This window comes from Austrofundulus limnaeus, unplaced genomic scaffold, assembly GCF_001266775.1.
Source record: "Austrofundulus limnaeus strain Quisiro unplaced genomic scaffold, Austrofundulus_limnaeus-1.0 Scaffold263, whole genome shotgun sequence".
Taxonomy (NCBI): Eukaryota; Metazoa; Chordata; class Actinopteri; order Cyprinodontiformes; family Rivulidae; genus Austrofundulus; species Austrofundulus limnaeus.
In genome coordinates this window covers 563,054-582,695 of record NW_013952665.1, presented here as the reverse complement: position 1 = coordinate 582,695, position 19,642 = coordinate 563,054, and the positions used below count along the sequence as shown (strand labels likewise).

General features: G+C 39.0%; 2 protein-coding genes across 3 annotated transcripts; one reads left to right on the top strand and one right to left on the bottom strand.

The window, feature by feature from the left end:
* Positions 1-133: 133 nt before the first annotated feature.
* marchf1 (serine/arginine repetitive matrix protein 4) lies at positions 134-16,090 on the top strand. Of its 2 annotated transcripts, XM_014020684.1 has the most exons (8): positions 134-712; positions 6,923-6,973; positions 7,753-7,820; positions 10,105-10,899; positions 11,025-11,205; positions 11,321-11,465; positions 14,565-14,609; positions 14,703-16,090. In XM_014020684.1, exons 1-8 carry the CDS (start codon positions 632-634, stop codon positions 15,011-15,013), a joined length of 1,677 nt encoding a protein of 558 aa, XP_013876138.1. In that variant the 5' UTR covers positions 134-631; the 3' UTR covers positions 15,014-16,090. The 2 variants fall into 2 exon arrangements, with proteins under 2 accessions (XP_013876138.1, XP_013876139.1); XM_014020685.1 differs by lacking the exon at positions 14,565-14,609 and having other exon boundaries at positions 135-712.
* On the bottom strand, positions 15,927-18,598 carry tma16 (translation machinery associated 16 homolog). Its single transcript, XM_014020686.1, has 7 exons — positions 18,534-18,598; positions 18,317-18,420; positions 18,038-18,075; positions 17,834-17,918; positions 17,391-17,539; positions 17,229-17,271; positions 15,927-16,439 (listed from the first exon to the last, which is right to left on the bottom strand). Exons 1-7 carry the CDS (start codon positions 18,534-18,536, stop codon positions 16,268-16,270), a joined length of 594 nt encoding a protein of 197 aa, XP_013876140.1. The 5' UTR covers positions 18,537-18,598; the 3' UTR covers positions 15,927-16,267.
* Positions 18,599-19,642: the final 1,044 nt, after the last annotated feature.

The window sequence follows — 19,642 nt, the reverse complement described above, 5'->3', positions numbered from 1 at the left end:
CCCCCACCCCTTATGTCCAGTCAGGCAAATAAATAACCATTACCACTTTAATCTGACAGCAGAAAGGAGTTCTCTTAACACCTATCAGCCTATTGTGTGTGAGTGATCGAGTACTGTCCACGTGCAAAAAGTTGTGTAAGCCTATTAGCTGCACCCTTGGTCAGAGGAGGAGATTGGGGTTAGTCTAAGCCCTAATCCTTGTGGGCCTTATGCTGGTTGTACAGCAAGAACAACAAAATCCTGGCTCCACCCCTTCAAGGCCGACACAGATGCTGCACAGACAACGCCTGTCACAACATCACTCATATTTCCTTTTCCCCGCTGTTTTCTTCCCCGCTCAGCTCCGTCTCAGCTCCTCCACGCCCGTCTGTGTCTCAGCAGGAGAGCGGAGGCGTGGGAGGGAGGAGAGGGTTGTGGTGCCCACCAGCTTCGGAGCTGTCGTCTTGTTGCCACGGTGATCCACATCGCTTCCTTTCCCCCCACCTCTCCGTTGCTTTTGATGATCCGGATCGGGCAGATAAGAGTCCGGAAGTGGCGCCTGGTTTCTCCGATGAGCAGCCTGCGGGTGGGACAGAGGACTGGAAGGGGCGGCGGGATGGGGATGCTGTGGGAGTAGCTGGGAAACGGCAGCATGCCAGTACAGCAGATAACTGTGGTTCCAGCAAGAGAGACAACAGGCAAGAGCGTGCCTCGTACCAAAGACAAAAATGAGGTGAGAGCCGAGCCTCAGCAGTTCTTGTGAGTGTTTTGTAGTCAACGGCGTTAAACCAAAGCAAAAGTGGTTTAGATTTCTAGAGAAGTTGCAGGATGTGTCAGTAAAGGAGGAAATCTTTCTTCGCTTCCTGGTTATGACTGTTATGGCACCAGCATGTTGTTGTATCACCCATCACACTAACTAAATTACTGGCACGCTCAGCATCCTCCTGATTAACAGTGAAGTCTTCTGCTTTAAACTGTCCACATGACATCACGCCGCGTTTCTCCTGACAATCACTGAACAATCACTGAGCAACAACAATCCTCAAAAAACATCCAAGAACTGAACGCCGTGCCGCGCTGCTTCATTTGGAGCTGACTAAGTGCACACCATCACACAATCCATTAAAAATACATGAGGCTACGTGTTTCTGTCAGACAGTGATGAGGATTCAGTATAAACAGGAAGATGAGCCTTGAGACCACCTGAGAACTAAAAAGTGGAGTTGATTTACAAACATGCATGGAACATGGAGGCTCTACTTGGACAGGTTTTAAATAGGTTTCTTTTTTTAATGCATGGAGAGAGGCTAGGTCTTAAAAATTCATTTTATATATTTAGGTTTTTTTTTACACTTGAGAGGACGCAGACTTTAAATACTCTAAAGAGGCTGCTGTGGATAGAGGTGCCTCCAGAATCCTGGGGTGGCACCAAAGGCCTTAAACGGATTTCAGAAGATTTGTTGTGTTTTCATAGAATACTTTAGGTGTTTTTTTTTACTTAAAGTAATTTTATTTATTAAGAAAAGCAATGTAATTAGTCAGCTGAATAAAGCTTGTCCTCTCCTTTATAACAGGTCTATTCAACTAGCGGTCTGCGGGCCACATCAGGCCAGCGAGTGACCAAATTTCAGCCCGCCACTTGGTTCATTCATCTCTTCAGCCCAAACTACCTGTTTTCTACTTTAATTACTATGAGTTCTTTTAGTTAAACATAGACATGTTTGGTATCTACAGAAATGTCCGAACCTTGTCGAGAAGCTTCTGTGCACAGTAATAACAATTAAAACTACAAGCAGATGAAGATAAAACAATGAAAGTGAAAATAAAATTGGTTTTAAAATGTGGCAAGTCAGAGATGTCCAAATAATATTTGCATTAAATAGGAGGCATAATGTGTTCCTTTTGTTTTTGATATTAATTATCACTACTTTTATAGGGTTCTGTATGTTATACTCATGAATAAATGCAGCAAAAATAATCTATTTCAAAATTTTGTAATTCTTAGTTTATTTGCATAATGATTTTATTTGCTGGATGTTCGGCCCCTGAGCTGTTGACCTGCAGTAACTGTGGCCTCCGGAGCAATTTAGTTGAATAACCCTGTCCTAAGACATGGATCCAAAAGTTGAAAATGTGTCCTTATTCAGGGGAAATACATTTTAAGATAAAATTTTTTTAGAGGTAGTCATTGCCCCTCCACCTGTGGCACCCCAGACTGTGGAGGCGAACATCCTCCCCTCTTCTTTAAATCTTTTTGTAGCACTCCAATTATATATATTTTTCCTAAGTAGGCCAAATGATCACAGATTAAAATGTATTTTTAAACTAAGACAGTTCACTCACTATAAAAGACTATAAATACCATCCAATCAGGTGTCCTGGTTTATTATTAGAGTCTAATCTTGTTGTTTTCTTTACTTGATGCCTCTGCTGTTAACTGTCTATATAAATGTAAAAACAAACAAACAAACAAACCAATATGTTGAGTAAAGATACAAAAAACTCACATTTAAACATCAATCATGTCTGCTGAGTTTACAGGCATGAACCTGTTTCTGTTGCTTCTTTACAAGTGAACCACCTCCTTAATAGACTGTGACTTGCCAGCTCAAAGAAAGTACATAAAGCGGTGTTCTTTCCATGTTGTCTCATGTTCTAGAATTTAATTTTGATTAAAAGCCATAAAATATTTTAACTTCATGAGGTTAAATGTGTGTATGTGTGTGTGTGTTGGGGGGGGGAAGGGGGTAAACCCCTCAGCAGAGCAGCGGTTAGAGCTGCCCCCTCAGTGAGAAGATTTCAGGTTTACTTTTCAGCCTGGGGCCTAAATGTGTGCAGTTGAAAGTTTTTCTCTTTGCACGAGTGGGTTAACACCAGATGCTTCGGTTTCCTCCCACTACCAAAAAGAAAAAGCAGGTGAAGAAAACAGATGAGGATATCACGCAGACCATACACAGAAAGGGGCAAACCCGCGACCTTCTTGCTGTGAGGCGACTGGCAAAAACACCACTCTTTAATCTAATATGTTTTTAATGATTTCCCCCTCTAATTTAACATCATTAATATGAAGTATTTTTAGAAAATTATTACTTTTAATTAAATTGAAATTCAATTAAACTTCAAGGTGAAGGCAACAAAATTGAAAGATTACCAAGAGAGAGGAATAATTCTAAAAGACCCATGACTCAGAAATAAAAAAGATAGGTTTGGCAGGTTTATTAATTTATGTAATGCAAATGAAATAATGTAAACAATGATGTAATCTAAATGTGTGAACTGTTAAAATATTTTTGACTTTTCACTTTTTTGGGGTGTTTTATTTATTAGTTCCTAATTCCATGGATTATTTCTTCTATAAATGTTATTTTCTTTCGACTTGATTGTGATTTGTTACCTGTTTCACTAAGTTCAAAGCAGAACAAAACAAAAACTCTGGTTCTTTGAAGCTGACATTCTGTCAAACGTGTCGTGACCGATTACAAAGCGTGCAGCCGCATCTGCTAAATGTAGCTGCCGGTGGACGTAAGGTACATCCGTCAGTCAATCAGCACTTAATCCCCTCTGCACAAGCATGTCTCAAATCTCAATCTGAACCTCAAAGACTCTCTGGAGTCTCTGCTGTCACAGAGAGGAGCAGAGGAGCTCAGGTAGGCAACCTTATCTCTGAAACCTTATTTTGTTCCAGCTGAGCAGGTTGAGGCTGCAGATTTGTTTTAAAGATAATCAGTTTCTTTCCTTGCATTGTTTTAATGGAATGGTAGTTGAAGATAGAACAACTTAGCAGTTGCTTCAGCTTTATCAGTCATGAGTTGTTTGCATAAAGTGATGACAGCATAACATTGTCAATTTTAAATCTACAGAGGGATTAAGAATGTCTCGGTGTATAAATGCAGAGGGTTGCTTGTGCATTTCTGTAACACTTGAAGTTTTATTCTAGAAATGGTTGAATTTTAAAATAAATCTCTACTTTGTCAGATATGACTTTGAGTTTAGGCCTGTCCTAGAGAAATAGAAAGAAAGCTATTCTTTTGTTTCAGTATTCTGGCTCTGTTTTTATGTCAAAGTCTGAAAGTTAAAAGAAATCAATAAGAACTAAGACCAAGGGAAGAACTGAGGAAGTTATTCCAGTTATAAATCTTCAGAGAATAATCTTTTCATCTGCACATCTACAGCACATCATCCCAGTCTTCCCATAGACTCTTGATAAAAGACACTGAATGAAAGTTTTCATCTTGTTCCTTGAAGCCACATGTTTTCAGCGTCTCTGGCAGAGATGAAGTTAGCCAACGTTCAGGACCTTTCATCTGTCTGATTTTTGTTCTGTTACCTATAAGTGGTGCTGCACTGGTGAATAGTAGCAGAGAATAATAGAACCTATGATCGGAAGGTCGCAGGTTCAAATCCCCTGACCAACACTTTTAATTTGGGTAGGAATATTCTACCCTTATTTTCCACTCTGTAGGCCGTCAAGAAAGGCCCTTAAACCTACAGCTGCTCCTCGGGTGCCTTAAATTGCAGCCCTCTGCTCCATGTGTGATGAGAAAAATGTAATGCATGAATTACCTCATTGGGGATTCATAAACAATATATTACATTAACTACAATCAGTTTAACAACACTATTGATGGCAAAATATCTGTAAATATATATGAGCTGAATGAAAGAAAGTCCGTTTTGCCTGATCTTCATTAATATTTGTGCATTTCCATTTATAGGTTTTGGTCAGTATAATCAGAGATACCATGAAAGTGTTTGTGTGGGTCGGTTGTAAATATGTTTTTACGTTTTTTAACACAAAAACTGGGGGCAGAAGGAAGTAGCTGGCTTCGTTCTGTTTATGTCTTTTGAAAACTGGCAGCATTTCAAACTACCCTGCGTTTAAACAAAATCTGGATGAAGGAGTAAATAATGTACATTCATATGTATATCCCATCTGACTACAAGGCTGTGCTTCTTACTGCTTTCAGGTCTTAGTGTCAAACATCTTCAGGACAAATCATTTCTTTTAGCCGTTTGTAATTTCAAAATTAAACAAACACTCCTAGATTAGATGAAATATTATTATTGGCTTTTTGACATAATAAAAATGTGATTTAAAAAGTCGGCTGAAGGCATCTGTAGCTGGTGTTGGTTGTATTGTGGTGGGAGCCAAGCAGTTTATTTTAATGCAATCATCAACCATTCTACTGATTTAAATAGGGACACCAGAAAACTCCTGCAATAAAGCCTTTGTGTGGGCCAATAAACATAAGATATTTTATGTCCCTGTGTTACAGGTTTTTTTTTACCCATCCCCATTCGCCATACCATACATCCCTGTAAGGAGATGGGGAGAGAGAGAGAGAGAGAGCAGAACCACTCACATAAATCTTAGTAACTTTAGACTTTTTCTTAACATATCTTAAAACAAACCTACAGTATCCACAACCATGTTTGATTTATATAAATAGATCATGCTTTGTGCTGCTGTACACATTATGCAATATACAGAGTATACATTATATAATAATACAGACATTGAATGAAAGTACTACTGGTATGTGTACTTGTACATTATGTCTGCATTAGTAGAAAAGTATAGGACAGTTGGCTTATTAGGTAACATGCACTGTGTGTTTGCTTGTCTGTTAGCAAAATATCTCATGATTAGTTAACAGCTTATTACAGCGTAAATCAAAGTGGCCACAAAGCTATTTTAACTTAGCCTTGCACAAAACTGGCTATGACTCTAAAATTTGGTACGGTAGTAGCTGAGAGTCATCCCCAACACATGCTCTGAGCACCAACGGATCATGTAAAGTGTTTTGTTTTAAAACTTTAGCGCGTAAAGCTGCGGGCAATGCTCATTCTTTCAAAAAAAAGTTTGGACTTGAATTTTGAAGGCATTTGTTGACATTTAGCAAAATGTTGGCAACTAAACATGGTTCTGAAGAGAGCTGACATAAATGTAATTCAGTTACTGTTTGTTTGGTGTTAATTTTTCCACCCACATGTATTCAGTATTCTGCTCAACTCTGATGATTCATTTTCAGTTGATTCTCAGCCAACAGGTGGAAGAAGGAATATTGGGTGACTTCTCATTAAAATACTGAATCCATTCAGTCATTGACATTTAAACATTTTTTACCAAGTTAGCCAAAAGTGTTATTCTTATCAGGGAATGGAAAACAACCATAAAATATTGAAAAAATAAATGAACACTGCTCATACTGCAGATTATTTTTGAATTATAAAACTGTGCAGTAGTACTTAGATGTTGTGTAAAGTGCTGCTGTGAGAGACTCAGGACCCAAATGGTGAAGATCAGGTTTGCTGATGTTCATGAAAAAGTGCTTTAACTTGCCTTTAAATAGGAACACAGGTCACAGAACAGTATTGTGTCCACGTAGCGGGCCGTGCTAATAGGATTTCTGGCTTTGGCTCGGGTCACGGAGAATTTACAAGGACATGCGACCTCTGACGCTTAATTTCAAACTATAAATACAGCGAGGATTAGACAACACTGAAACACAATAAATACCATACCATACCACTTTATTTCTAAAGCACTTAAAAAACAACATTGCAGCAGACCGAAGTACTGTACAAATGTATATAATAAAACATCAAAAATAAAATGACAATACAAAGATCACATATACCAAAAAAGTACAAAATTAAAACATAGAAATAGAAATTTGAAAAAAAAAATTATATATGTATATTTAGCTACTTTATGTTAATTTTAGCATAATTTTGATTCCTTTTGTTGTATACTTTATAATTTTCCAGTTACAATTACAAACACGCAACACACAAAAATATACATTTAAAACAAAGTTGGCCTAACATGTTGGCTAAAACAAAACACGAAAAAAGCATAAATTAGTCAAATAAACTGATTGACACATCAATCAATCAACTCTCTGTTTAAATTACTTCTCTGTTATTTTTCTTCCTGCAGGGAAGGAAGGCACCTGGACGCTCAGGGAGTCGGTCCAGCAACATTTCCAAGGTAATCTCCATATGTTAGACCTTATAGGAGAGGTCAGCTGTCATAATGTTAGGTTGTATTTCTCTTACAAGTAGGAAGTTACTTCAAAAATGTTTGAGGTCTGCACGTAAAGCCAATTGGAACACAATAATGGACCACAAGGTTTATCTGATGTGTACATAATTATGTTATATACTTTACTAAATGACAGCTTAACATTAACTATGAATCAAAAGACTCTGAAATGAATGGAAAGTTTATATCAGTGAAAAGGACTAAGTGTTGAATGTAATATGAAGTCTTACAAAAGCCAGCTGGACCAAAATACAGACAGTTTATTGTCCAAAATTTTGTTACCGCATCAAAAAAAACAAAACAAAACAAAACAAAAAAACAGTCAATATCATACAGTCTTGCTGAACCCAGCTCCTCTCTTGGCAATACATCACATCTGGAGCAGAGCCTCCTGACAAAGATCTGATTACTAGTGGAAACATAGTTAAGTGTTGTCAGTGATTGCGGAGTGTATTAACTAATGTCTCAAGGGTACATTCTGTTGAGGTTGACCGTGACAATGTCACTCAAACCAGATTGCACTTCAACTAAATCACATTTTAATCATAAAAATAGTTAATTATAGGCTATCAAAACTATCCTAGTTGTCCTAGGAATAAAACAGTAGGTGTGCTGCTTTAAAAATCAGTAATAAACATATAAACATAATAAATTATAAACATAATAAATTTCTTCGGGTTTAATTTTGTGAAGTTAAATTAAAAGGAAGATGTTGGTTGTTTCAGGCCAGCAACTCTGGAGTCACCACAGCCTCTGGGACGTCGATAACAACGTCTGCTCAGGACATATGCAGGTGAGCCAGCTGCTGTGTTAGTCTAAACTCATCTAGTGAGCAAAGACCCTGGTTACACTATAACATTTTAGATAACTTGTGCCAACTTTAAAAATTTGTTATGACTATTTCACTCATATCGGCGGTATATTTGTTAGCATCTTCCAAACGAGGCTTCCAGCAGAGTATTTTATTATTCCATTTTCAGCTCAGATATCTTTAGTGTTGGACAAACTTTTCACAAGTTGTTTAAATGTTCGTGTGACAGGGCCTTTGGTTAAGAGTAGAACAAACAAAAAATGAATACTAAAACTGGATTTCACACTTAAAAAAAGAGATAAAAAGCTTACCAAACCCAGAAACTGTTGTGGTGTGACCGTCACATTTTCAGGCTCAGACTTGATCTTTTTGACTGAAACACTGTTAGAAGCATGATCAAATGTGCTGTGTGTCTCTGAATGAGCCTCGTCTGTCATCCTCCATTTATTCTGTAGTCAATCTTCATCACATGCTTCACTGACTTGATTTGTCATTTATTTTTCTTTTGTCGTCACATTATTTAATTTCTACTCAGTCAAAAGATGCGCCTCATACCTGTGGACCGCATGTGTCAAACTGCAGGCCTGTGGGCCAAATCCAGCCCTCGTTAGCATTTTATCTGGCCCCAATACTATTTTAAATGTAAAATAGTTTTAAAGTTTCTCTTTATCTCATTGTATTATGTGCAGTATTTTGTCAACAGTAGTCAACCATAATTCTTTATCACCCCCTTCTATTTTAAACTCAAATAATTAAATTGTTTCTAAAGGTTTTAATTTTTTAACTGATATGTTGATTTGTGATTTGTGATCTTTAAAGGAGACCAATTATGGGTCCTAGAAATTTTTATGGTATGTCTGTGGGCTATCCAGACCATGTTCATTCAATTTAATGCACAAAATAATTCTCAGATAATAAAATTTCTCATTTTCTAGTTCTGCCTGCTCTGACTTCCGTTCAGAAGAGCTGTTTATGTTAATGAGCTCTGTTGGTAACGCCCTCCAAAAATCTGTTGACATTAACTCTGACCTCCAAAGCCAGCGTTTACGTTAGCATGGCTAATAATAGCAGAATCTCTGTTGTACAACCATATGAGACCCAGAGGCAGAGTCATGGTGGAAGCTTCTTTTTTTTCTTTCCCTCCTCTGCTCTGCGCTCACTCTGCATGCTGTTACCAGAGCAGGGAGCAGCAGGTGGTCAAAATACCTCAGAAACTCAAACAAATAGGCTTTAACAAGGCTTTAATAAGCTAAACAATAGAGGTACATGAGAAAACGTGTTCATAACAAATGAAAAATAAAAATAAATTGTTTGTGCCCATGCCAGTCTCAAACCCTGATCTCCCACTCTCTGGTCCAACACTCTACCCATTGCCCTATTGGAGGCTTGTTGTGAAATGAGCTGCGCATTACACAACAACACGGTGACAGCTTTTTATACTGAGGAGGAGTCTCATCCGGGGGTTGCTAGGGGCTGAACGCAGGTTCCTGTGGGTTGTCGTACGGCTTGTGACATCACAAAATGACGGAAGTATAAAACTTCTCGTTAATATACATTAAAAATACATTTACGTACAGTAAATATGCCCCTGGGTGCATTTTTTTGGTCCTAGGACTTGTTTTTTTTTAAGAAGTACATACCCAAAGTTGAGTAAAAAAAACCTTTAAAAAGTGAATTTTGCATAATAGGTCCCCTTTAAGAAATAATAAAATAGTTATGAGTAGTGTGTAATACTTATTCTTTTTATGTTAGGATTAATGCTACATAAATTATAAATTAGAAAAATAAATATGCATAACAATATCTACATCTATCTATAAAATAGTTTTTTAATAACATTTGAATGTTTTTTTCAAAATAAATTGAAAATATAATGTACTATAAATATTACCAGGGATTGGCCATTGACCTGGACTGTTTGGAATTTGCGTCCCTTGTGTAACTGGGTTTAACCCACCCTGCTCAAGACCATAAAACATAATTTTGATGGACAAATATTACTTTGACTCCACACCATATAGATTTCAAGGATGACAAATGTTGGATTTCCAAAAAAAAATTGCTTTAAGTGAGACTGCACAAAGCTTTTTTTTATTTCATTGTTTTGCCAAATGCAAAATAAGCCAAAATCTGAATATTCCTGAGTACATTTTTTTTGTTAATTGTTTAGATTTATACCTTTTCATTTTGTTTCACTTGCTTGTTCATGTACATCTGCATGTGTGTGTGTTTGTGTGCGTGTGTGTGTCTGTATGTGTGTGTTCAGTCCTGGCCAGCTGATCCATTTAGAGGAGGATGCTTCTGAGTCAGTCGAGCACATAAGGCACACAAACAGTTCCTCCACAATGACCATCAGCGCTACGGCTCTGGGCTCCTCGGCCCAGGCTCAGAAAAAGCAGGTGAAGAGACGCCACCGCCGCAAGAGGAGCAACTGCGCCTCCTCCGATTGCGCGGAGGCCAACGGCAAGCAGGAGCAGAGCGACCGCAGCCTCAGCTCGGACCGAAGCGAGCTGGAGGAGAGGAGGGAGCATTCCCACAAGAACCGCAGGGAACTACCGCCTCGCCTCCGATGCTCGGGTGCCCTGCAGTCCGACTCCTCCTCCGAGGAGGAGGAGGCGCGGCGCGAGGCTCGCAGTTGGAGCAAAGAGAAAGCACGGAGAGCCCGCAGGGAGAAGGAGGCAACGAATGGCTGTAGGGCCAGAGAAAGTAAAGCTGACGTGATGGAGCTGCTGTCGGTGGATTCAAACGAAGGGAAGGACAATCGCCCTCTGGTGGAGGACAGCAGTGGCCTCCAAAAGCGCCGCAACGTCAGGGGCTCGAAGAGGAGAGGGCCTGCTGCTTCCCACAGGGAGAGATCACAGAGCAGAGACACTGAGAAGAAGAGCTCCAAGACGAGGAGCACCTCCGCGGCAGAGAACGGGGAGGAACTCATCACCAAGAAATACCAGGAGAAGGGGTCAGGAGATGGAGACATGTCTGTGCCCATGCCACAGAAACACTGTGGTGTGAACGGGGGCGCACTTAGACCCTGTTCAGAGGACTCTGAGCTGGAGGTCTGCAGGTTAGTTTGGAAACATCACAATATGCTTAAACCAGAGCTGCCCAAACAGAAGCAGACAAACACAAAGAGAAAAAACTTCTTAAACTCCCCTTTTTTTGACATGTGTGCATTATGCTTGTGTGCAGGATCTGCCACTGTGAGGGGGACGACGAGTGCCCTCTGATCACGCCCTGTCACTGCACCGGGAGCCTGAGTTTCGTCCATCAGGCCTGCCTCAACCAATGGATTAAATCCTCAGACACCCGCTGCTGCGAACTCTGCAAATACGACTTCATCATGGAAACTAAGCTCAAACCTTTGAGCAAGGTCCGATCAAGAAGTCTTCCGAGCTCAAAAACAAACAAACAAAAAAGTAAACATCACGTCAGGTTGTTCTCTCCTTTCCCATTAAAACTTTTTTTCCCACCTCGTTTGTCTGCAGTGGGAGAAGCTGCACATGTCGAAGAGCGAGAGGAGGAAGATCTTCTGTTCGGTGTTGTTCCACCTGATCGCCATCGTGTGTATGTTGTGGTCCGTCTACATCCTGGTGAAGAGAACCACAGAAGAGATCCGACTGGGGAGGAACGGTCAGTGCTTTTCTCTCCTGTCTCCTGCACACACATTCCAGAGCCATGTAGAGTGAATCGTTGAAGATGGTGCAGTAAAACTGACTGTGGCAACTGGATGGTGCCCTGCAGGGGTTTCTTCACTCCATTTCAAAACGTTCTTTTAAAAAAAATGATCTGATCTTTTTAAACACAGAGTTGCCTTGTTTTATCTGCTGATGTTGCATCTTTGACACATATTGTCTTTGAAAATACACTACCCGGCCAAAAAAAGCCGCCACCTGGATTTAACTAAGTACTATGATCTGGGCTTGCTGCAGTTCAGGTCTAGATTCAGCAACAGTTTGTGTTCAAAGAATGAGGTTAGCTGACCTGAATATACTGAATGAGCAGGTTATTCCATCAATGGATTGTTTTGTCCCTGATGGCACGGCCATATAGATGATAATGCCAGGATTCATGGGGCTGGAATTGTGAAAGAGTGGTTCAGGGAGCATGAGACATCATTTTCACACATGGATCGGCTCCACAGAGTCCACTGAGAATCTTTGGGATGTGCTGGAGAGAAGGCTTTGCACAGCGGTCAGATTCTACCATCATCATTGCAAAATCTTGGTGAAAAATTAATGCGAAACAAAGCCACAGCAAATGAGTGCCATAGTCAAAGCTAAAGGTGGTCCAATGAAATATTAAGAGTGTGTGACCTTTTTTTGGTGGTGACTTTATTTTTGACCAGGCAGTGTATAAAACTTTCAAACCTGTAGGTAAGTAAAAGTTTTGATCAGCTTCACATTCTTGAGCTGATTATATTAAACAAAATAATCTAGCACAGAAACACAAATTATGTTACAAAAATAAAACATCCCATCTGACACCTGGGTACCAGGAAACTTCTCACCTGTAGGTTTCATGCATCTGTCTGACTCTGGATGTGTGACTAATGGATTGTGTGAATAATTTCTCCTCGTTTATGTCTTTCCTTTCATTCTAGTAACATGAGCGTACAGAACCGGTCAAACGTTTGAACACACCAGCCTACTCAAACAAATTAATTGTTCTTTTTGTTGGATGAAAAAAAGTTAAACTTTTGACTGGTTCAGTAAAACCCCTGTGGTGGTCACCCCTAGGCTTCCCTCAGCACATTAGACCTAAATTATACATTTTACTCTTTGATATCCTCAAGCTGGAACATCAGTGACATCAAAAATGAGGAATGACTGTCAGTGAATATCTGGGTCAAGCAAAGAAAATCATTTAATTTTGGCTTTTTAGGATTTTATATAATCAGATCTCTTCCAAGACCTCCTCTGATAGCAAGAATGTTGTGTTTGATAAAACATTGAAGATGCCTCTGAGTGATGCTTGGTGAACTTTCCCACATCCGGACTGGACTAGAGATGGGATAAATGACTCTTTGAAGGGATGCAGATCTTGAGGAGCCGTTTGTTTCATAGAGTCGTTCAAAAGAGCCGTTCGATTTTGAACGAGTTACGTCATCATGTCGTCGTACATGATGACATTAGCACGTCACGTGGGTGGAACCATGTTTTGTCAAGAAGGAAACCCCTCCCCCTTTCCCTCTGAGCTGCTGTGCTCCACTGTTCGGCCTGTTTTCCGTGGAAAAGCAAAGCTGGAGTGATTTAAGGATGAACAAAATAAAGATTATATGAGGAATACAAAAATAAAACTACAAATGGCTCATTACTGCCCGCGACTCAGCTCCTATCGTTTGTTGTAAAGAGTCGTTCAAAAGATTCGGATCATTCTTGAACGTCACATCTCTAGACTGAACGAATATGTGTTTTCTAGATGTAATAAGAAAAAAACATTCTTCAGTTATGAAGGTATAACTTAAAAGGACTCATTCTACCATGACAGCATCCTAAAATGTAAAAAAACAACAACAACAACAATTAGGTCTTTTACTAAAACTGAAGTAGAATGCATAAATACAAGCATTAAAAATTTAATTTTTTCAGTATTTAAAATGACATTTTTAGGTTTAACTTCCTGTTTTTCATGCTGCTGTGCTTTTAGTTTTAGTAAACGAGTTATATTGACACCACATCAGCTGAACCTCTTAGATTAGCAGCTATTTAGGAGGTAAAATTGTCCAAAGGAATCAGGATAACTTACTGCTTAATGTTGAGGTTTATAAATTCATCATCATATAAACACTTAACATCTATATCAGGGGTGTCAAACTCCTTTTCACTGAGGGCCAGCCGTAATTACCTTTGATGTTTCATGTTAAACAAACAATAACCAAGCTCTATGTGGTATTTCCTACATAGAAACATTTTAACACTTCTATAAAAACTGAAAAGTCCAATGTGTACGGCTGACTGAAAGTGAAATAAGTAATACAGTAAGGAGCCACTATCAATTTCTGAACTCTGACTTTTGAACAGGGAATTCCTACTGTAGGCACATTCCAGATAAAATTTACGACTTTCAAGTAAGAAATTACTACTCCCTGTATAACTGGGCCACAGCAAAAGTAGTCAGTAAAAAAATGCAGCGAAATGGAGATTTTACTCTGTGAATTTGGCCGGCTGTTGGCTCCTTTTGAACCCTGTGCACCTCCACCTAGTGGTGGGATGCCGACATTTTGTGGGTAAAATAATTACCATCCATTACAGGAGATGTAGCTTATGGGCAATGTTGGCTTTGAATCAGCTAACGCTTATGTGCCACATAAAATGCTGTGGCAGGCCACATTTGGTCCGCGGGCCTTGAGTTTGAGGTGTTCATGCTGCAAGGAGAAAACCTATTACGCTTTAGTTTATTCCATCTGCAGTTAGACAACATTTAAACTGAATCGTTAAAGAAAAAGTAAATAGTAGAAGAATTTGCCAACATCTTCACTCTGGCTTAACAGAAATGTAGTGAAATAATCTGAAATTAGCAGGAAACTCCACAAACATCCCAGAGGAGAAGCTACATGAGACACCCAGCTCTTTAGTACAACTGTGTTTGTGTTCAGTGTGGTGTGATCATAATCTAGGACACCAGATTAGAGCGTTAGATTACACACGGTGTATTACCAATATTTTCACTGAAAAACTTAATCCAGAGACCAGAGAAATAAAGAGAAATCACACTCACTCTTGATTGCAGACGAGTTTTGGAGAGTTTCTCTTCTGAAGTACTATTCCCCGCAGGGTAAGCACAGCTCTGCACACACATCCATCATGCTTCCTCACACACTCAGCAGGTTCATGAACAGGAGCTGTGTGTGTGTGTGTGTGTTCTCAGGTGTGCTGGAGTGGCCCTTCTGGACCAAGCTGATTGTGGTGGGTATTGGCTTCACAGGCGGCCTGGTCTTCATGTACATCCAGTGTAAAGTGTACCTGCAGCTGTGGCGCCGCCTCAAGGCCTTCAACCGCATCATCACCGTGCAGAACTGCCCCGAGAAGAACCTGCACAGCTCCCAGGCCCGGCCCAGCGCCCTCAGCAACGGCAAGCACGAAACCATCGAGGTGCCACTCACGCCTGTCCGCGGCGCGGCTCCAGCGGCCCAGATGGACTCAGACATGTCCGTGGAGGCTGCGGTGGCACCGGTCTGACGGATTCTCCCGCAAGCCGACTCAGCATTTTATCGGTCCTCTCGACTCCTGCGATCATCGATGTTTAGGATGAGAGTCGACAGATGCTGAGAACTGATCCAGTTCTTCGGTGATCCTGGGAACGCGGAGAAACGGGCAGGGGAGGCAGCGCCAAGAAAATAAAAGCCAGCAGCTAAATGAAGGTGTGGATGAGCGGTACTGATGTCATTTTATTTATGCACTTTTTAAAACCTGCACTGACACAAGTTAAAGATGTGAAAAACCTTTCGATGAAACGTCTCAGTATGCTTCAAACTTCACGACCCGAGTTTAAAGAAAACTTTTGTTTCCATCGATGAGTCAGACACTGAGCACCTCACTGCACTTTAAAACGATTTGAAACATGTTTCATATTCTTATAAATCTCATACTTGCATATTAAACCCCTCCACTTTGCTTTAATCTTACCCTTTTTTATAAGCTTTTACATAAAGATATATTATTTAAAACATGGGGGGTGCAGTGGATACATCTTTTTTCCACAACAAGCATTTCTTTAGTGCCCAAGAAAAGTCCAAATAGGTAATTGTGTGTAGGTTTTGTGACTTGTGAGATCCTCCTTGATGCTGTAGAAAACAACTGAAAAGCACTTTTCCTGAAGCATACTGAAGCCTTGAAACATCTCTGGACAGTCAGGTTTTCAGACACCAAAGACTCAGTTATTAGAAGTAGATCTTTTAAACTAAATCTGAAATCTAATTCTGTAATACATAAAATCTGATGAGGTTTTTAATATTTATTAAAGTAGAACATTTGTTGATTTATTTATGTTTTAATCTGGATGTCAGTAACAATGTTACCAATACATGTTTTACGTTTAGATTGTAATCGTGTTCATCTCAGCTCAGTACACTAACACAGACAGTTGTTTATGTTTACTTTTCTGCAGGTTTATTTTCCTGTCTGATCACAGAACATACGGTTTCTCCTGGTTTTAATCCAAAACATTAAAGGTTTTTATTTTTGGTTCAGATTGGACATGACTCGAATTCAAAGCATCACTTGTTTGTGCAATAAATAATGAATGTAGAACCTCAACCAAGCTGGCGCGAAGTTACTGAGATGAAATGTGGCTTGATTTTAAGCATCAGTCTTTGAGTTTGGTGCCATCTTCTGGACATATGTGGAACAGCAGCAGCATCTTAAAGTCCTGTCTAATGTCCCAGCTGCACAGAGGCTTCAACATGAAAACAGGTGTTATTAGGAGTCCGACATCTACACAATCTCCTCCATCTGATCACTGTCCAACTCATTTTCATCTTCCTCTTCCCTCTGATCATCCTCTGCCTCTTCCTTTTCCTCCACCACGTTCTTTGTGTCTGAACCTTTACTTGACACTTTTCGTAGTTTGATATTTGGAAGTTTCTTCAGATCTCCGGTCCACTCTCTGCCAAAATAAAGAATCAACAAACATTTAAAGATACCTTTATGAAAAGAGGGGAATTTCACTGTCTTCTGGTTTTATTTTGGATCATAGAGAGCGGACAAACTGCTGAATCTACACATTATGAAGACAATGAATGTGCAGATTATAAAAATAACAATTTGATTATTAAGTGATATCATTAATACTGCACAAACTAAGAAAGGCATGCATTTTGTCATCCCAGTGTGGCTCTTCTGAAGAGTATTGAACCAATTATTGCAACACTTTCTACAAACCAGATAACATTAAATGAAAAGTATTCTGTTGTGCACTCACTCCTCTGAATATTGGGGGGAAAAGACCCTGTTAGCAGGAGAAGAGGCTCCAAGATCACTTTAAAGAATCTTTAAACTTCAGGTAATCTGGTTAAAAAATCCAGATTAGCTGGTGCTCATCAGTTTCATTTACAGGGATATCACAAACAGAAATGTTTGGATCAAAGTTAAAGCAGTCACAGAATATTGGGTATTTGAGCAAGGATCACTGTTCTGGCATTTTAAAATCTTTCCACTCGTTTCTGTTTGAATGTAAAAAAATATTTTCTCATGGTCTTTTCAACTCCAAATTAAAGCTCTTATAAAAACAGCTTTCTTCTCTAGTTTTAAAGTACTCACTGTATTATTTTCAAAAAAATCACTTAATGTCAAAACCAAGTCCTATAAATACATTCGGCAGTAAAATGCTCCATCTGATTTGTCGATTCATAAAAGTGAAACGGTTCATTTTAAACACGCAGAGCTCAAGACTCACCTGAATGTTTTCAGATGCTTCCCATTGATGATGTCTGGGATCTCTGAAAACAACAATGCAGGATAAAGGAGGATTTTCTGACTCTGAATGTGGGAGCGCAGCATTTCTGTGTTCACAAACAACAACAGCAAAAAAAAAAAAAAAAAAAAAAAAAACCCTCACCGAACCCAACGCTCTCGTACTGCTCCCTCTCTCGCTCTACTGTCTGTTTGATGACAGCTTCTCTGGCGCCATGGAGCCGACCCTGCCGACCCTTGATCCCATTCACTAACTCAATCTGCTCAAGTTCGGAATCGAATCTGTGCAGGTACCTGAACCCAAGCCAAGAACACAACAGCTCTCTACGATTTCTACATCTCACTGAAAATCACACAGACTGAGGCAATTACACATCATACAGGCACAATCTGGGTCTCAGGTTTGTATAATTCACATATTGTAGGATCATTTTGTATCTTAGTATATGTTATGTGTTTATGCAACCAAACAGGTATGCAGACCCAAAATTGACCTCTTAAATATCTTTTTATGTATTTCAAATTAAACTTATTTTAGTACTAAGGACCAAAAAAAGAAAAAAAAAACACATAAAACCCTTTTGTTACCTTTCAATAATGTCACAAGCATCTTTCTGGGTGTAAGTTGTCTTTGATGGATCCAACTGACTTTGAAACCATAAAAGCTTCTCACCTGTGATTAAACATTCAGACACAAGAAGAACCAGTTTACTAAACTGGAACTTTGCATTTACATTATTATGACTGAAAAAAAAAAAAAAAAAAAAAAAAAAAAAAAAAAAACAGGCTTACCAATGTTATTCAGCCGAGCTGCTTTCTCATTCTTCAGCCTGAAGCAGCAGAGAAAATATTTAAACATTCAGAACTGTATGATAATATTTATTTACAACATTGATCATCATGTGCTGGACAGCAATGGAAATATTTGTTCTCACTTTCTTGAGTCAAGTAATGCATGCACCTTGTTTTATTTAAATGGAAATACATTATTTTTAATGAAGGAACTCCCTCCCTCAAACCTCTGTTCATAGTTGCTACTATTGTATTTATTGTCATTTTTAATTTACAAACCTATTTTTCTTTTTCAGTTTGTTTTCCTCTCGTGCGAGATAACCAGCCTTCCTGCTGTACGGGTGAACAACTTTCTCCGCCGCCTTTCCTTTCTGAGCCTTCGGCTAAAAAAAAGTGAACAATTTAAGAATAAAACATAAAAAATTTAATCAAATTGTAACCAAAATTTGCATTTCTGCCATAGTAAACGCAGCTTATAACAGAGAAACAGCCTCACCATGTTCTCAGAGATAAAACGCGTGGAAACCCTCTATTGACAATAATACCGGAAGCGGAAATGGTCCGTCACAAAATGATGTCGTAAAGAAAATTGTGTTGAGGAAATAATAGTGCAATAGAAAACAGCAAAACCATAATTTTGTCTTTTCAGAGTTTTTTAAACCTGAATAAATTTGCTTGCATATATTATCTCAGTTGTTTATGGGTTGTGTTAAGATGAATAAATGCAAAGCATTGTAAACTGCATGGCATTTTTGCTCCATCTCATTGCTTTCCCTAATCAGTAAATTGTGGTTTGGAGATTTTTGAATTAGCTGATTGAGAGGAATTTAATTTTTAAGTAGGATTTAAATTTTTCAAACCTAACTTGATTATCAATAAATTAATAACCTAATCAACAAATATTTTTTACTCTTTTTGTTAGTTTTTTGATTTAACAGCTAATGCTGACAATGTCACATGTTGGAAAACTTTTATGTCATAAAATTCAATTAAATAAATCAGTATAAAGGGTGCTAGAATAAAATAAATATTTTAAAAAAATCCAATTTTTTATTTATGGGGTCTTTTAAGGCACACATTTTGCAGTCTGGGTTACAGTTAGTTGCTCCAGGATTGTCTCAGTCAGTTTTTTAACAACACAGGTGATGAACAACAGGACGAAGAAACAAGAAAATCCAATATTAAAACAATGATTTCTTAAATGGAGTAAGGTAAATTGGAGTTAGAAATATGATCAGTATTTTTATACAAAATAAAAATGTATCCCTTCTGTCATTTTTGGCAGAGTGCTGAGTTTGAACAGAAAGGATGACAACTTCTGTTGCCCTGTTGCAAAGGCGAATACAGTGAGTTGCAGTGTTTATTGGCGACACAGCTGGTCCCGAGCTGCAGACACCTAGACGTGTCTCTCAGAGAGTATACGAGTGAAAACCCACAACGCTGCCTGCTGCTTTGGCACCACTTCCTCCAGACTTCCTCTGTGGCAGAAGACAAAACACGAATGATGCTTTGGGTGGTTTTTACCACACTTCTGCAGTAATTTATGGTCTGCCGCAGAACAGTTTCTGAACTAAACCTAGATACAGCAAGACTGTGATACAGCAA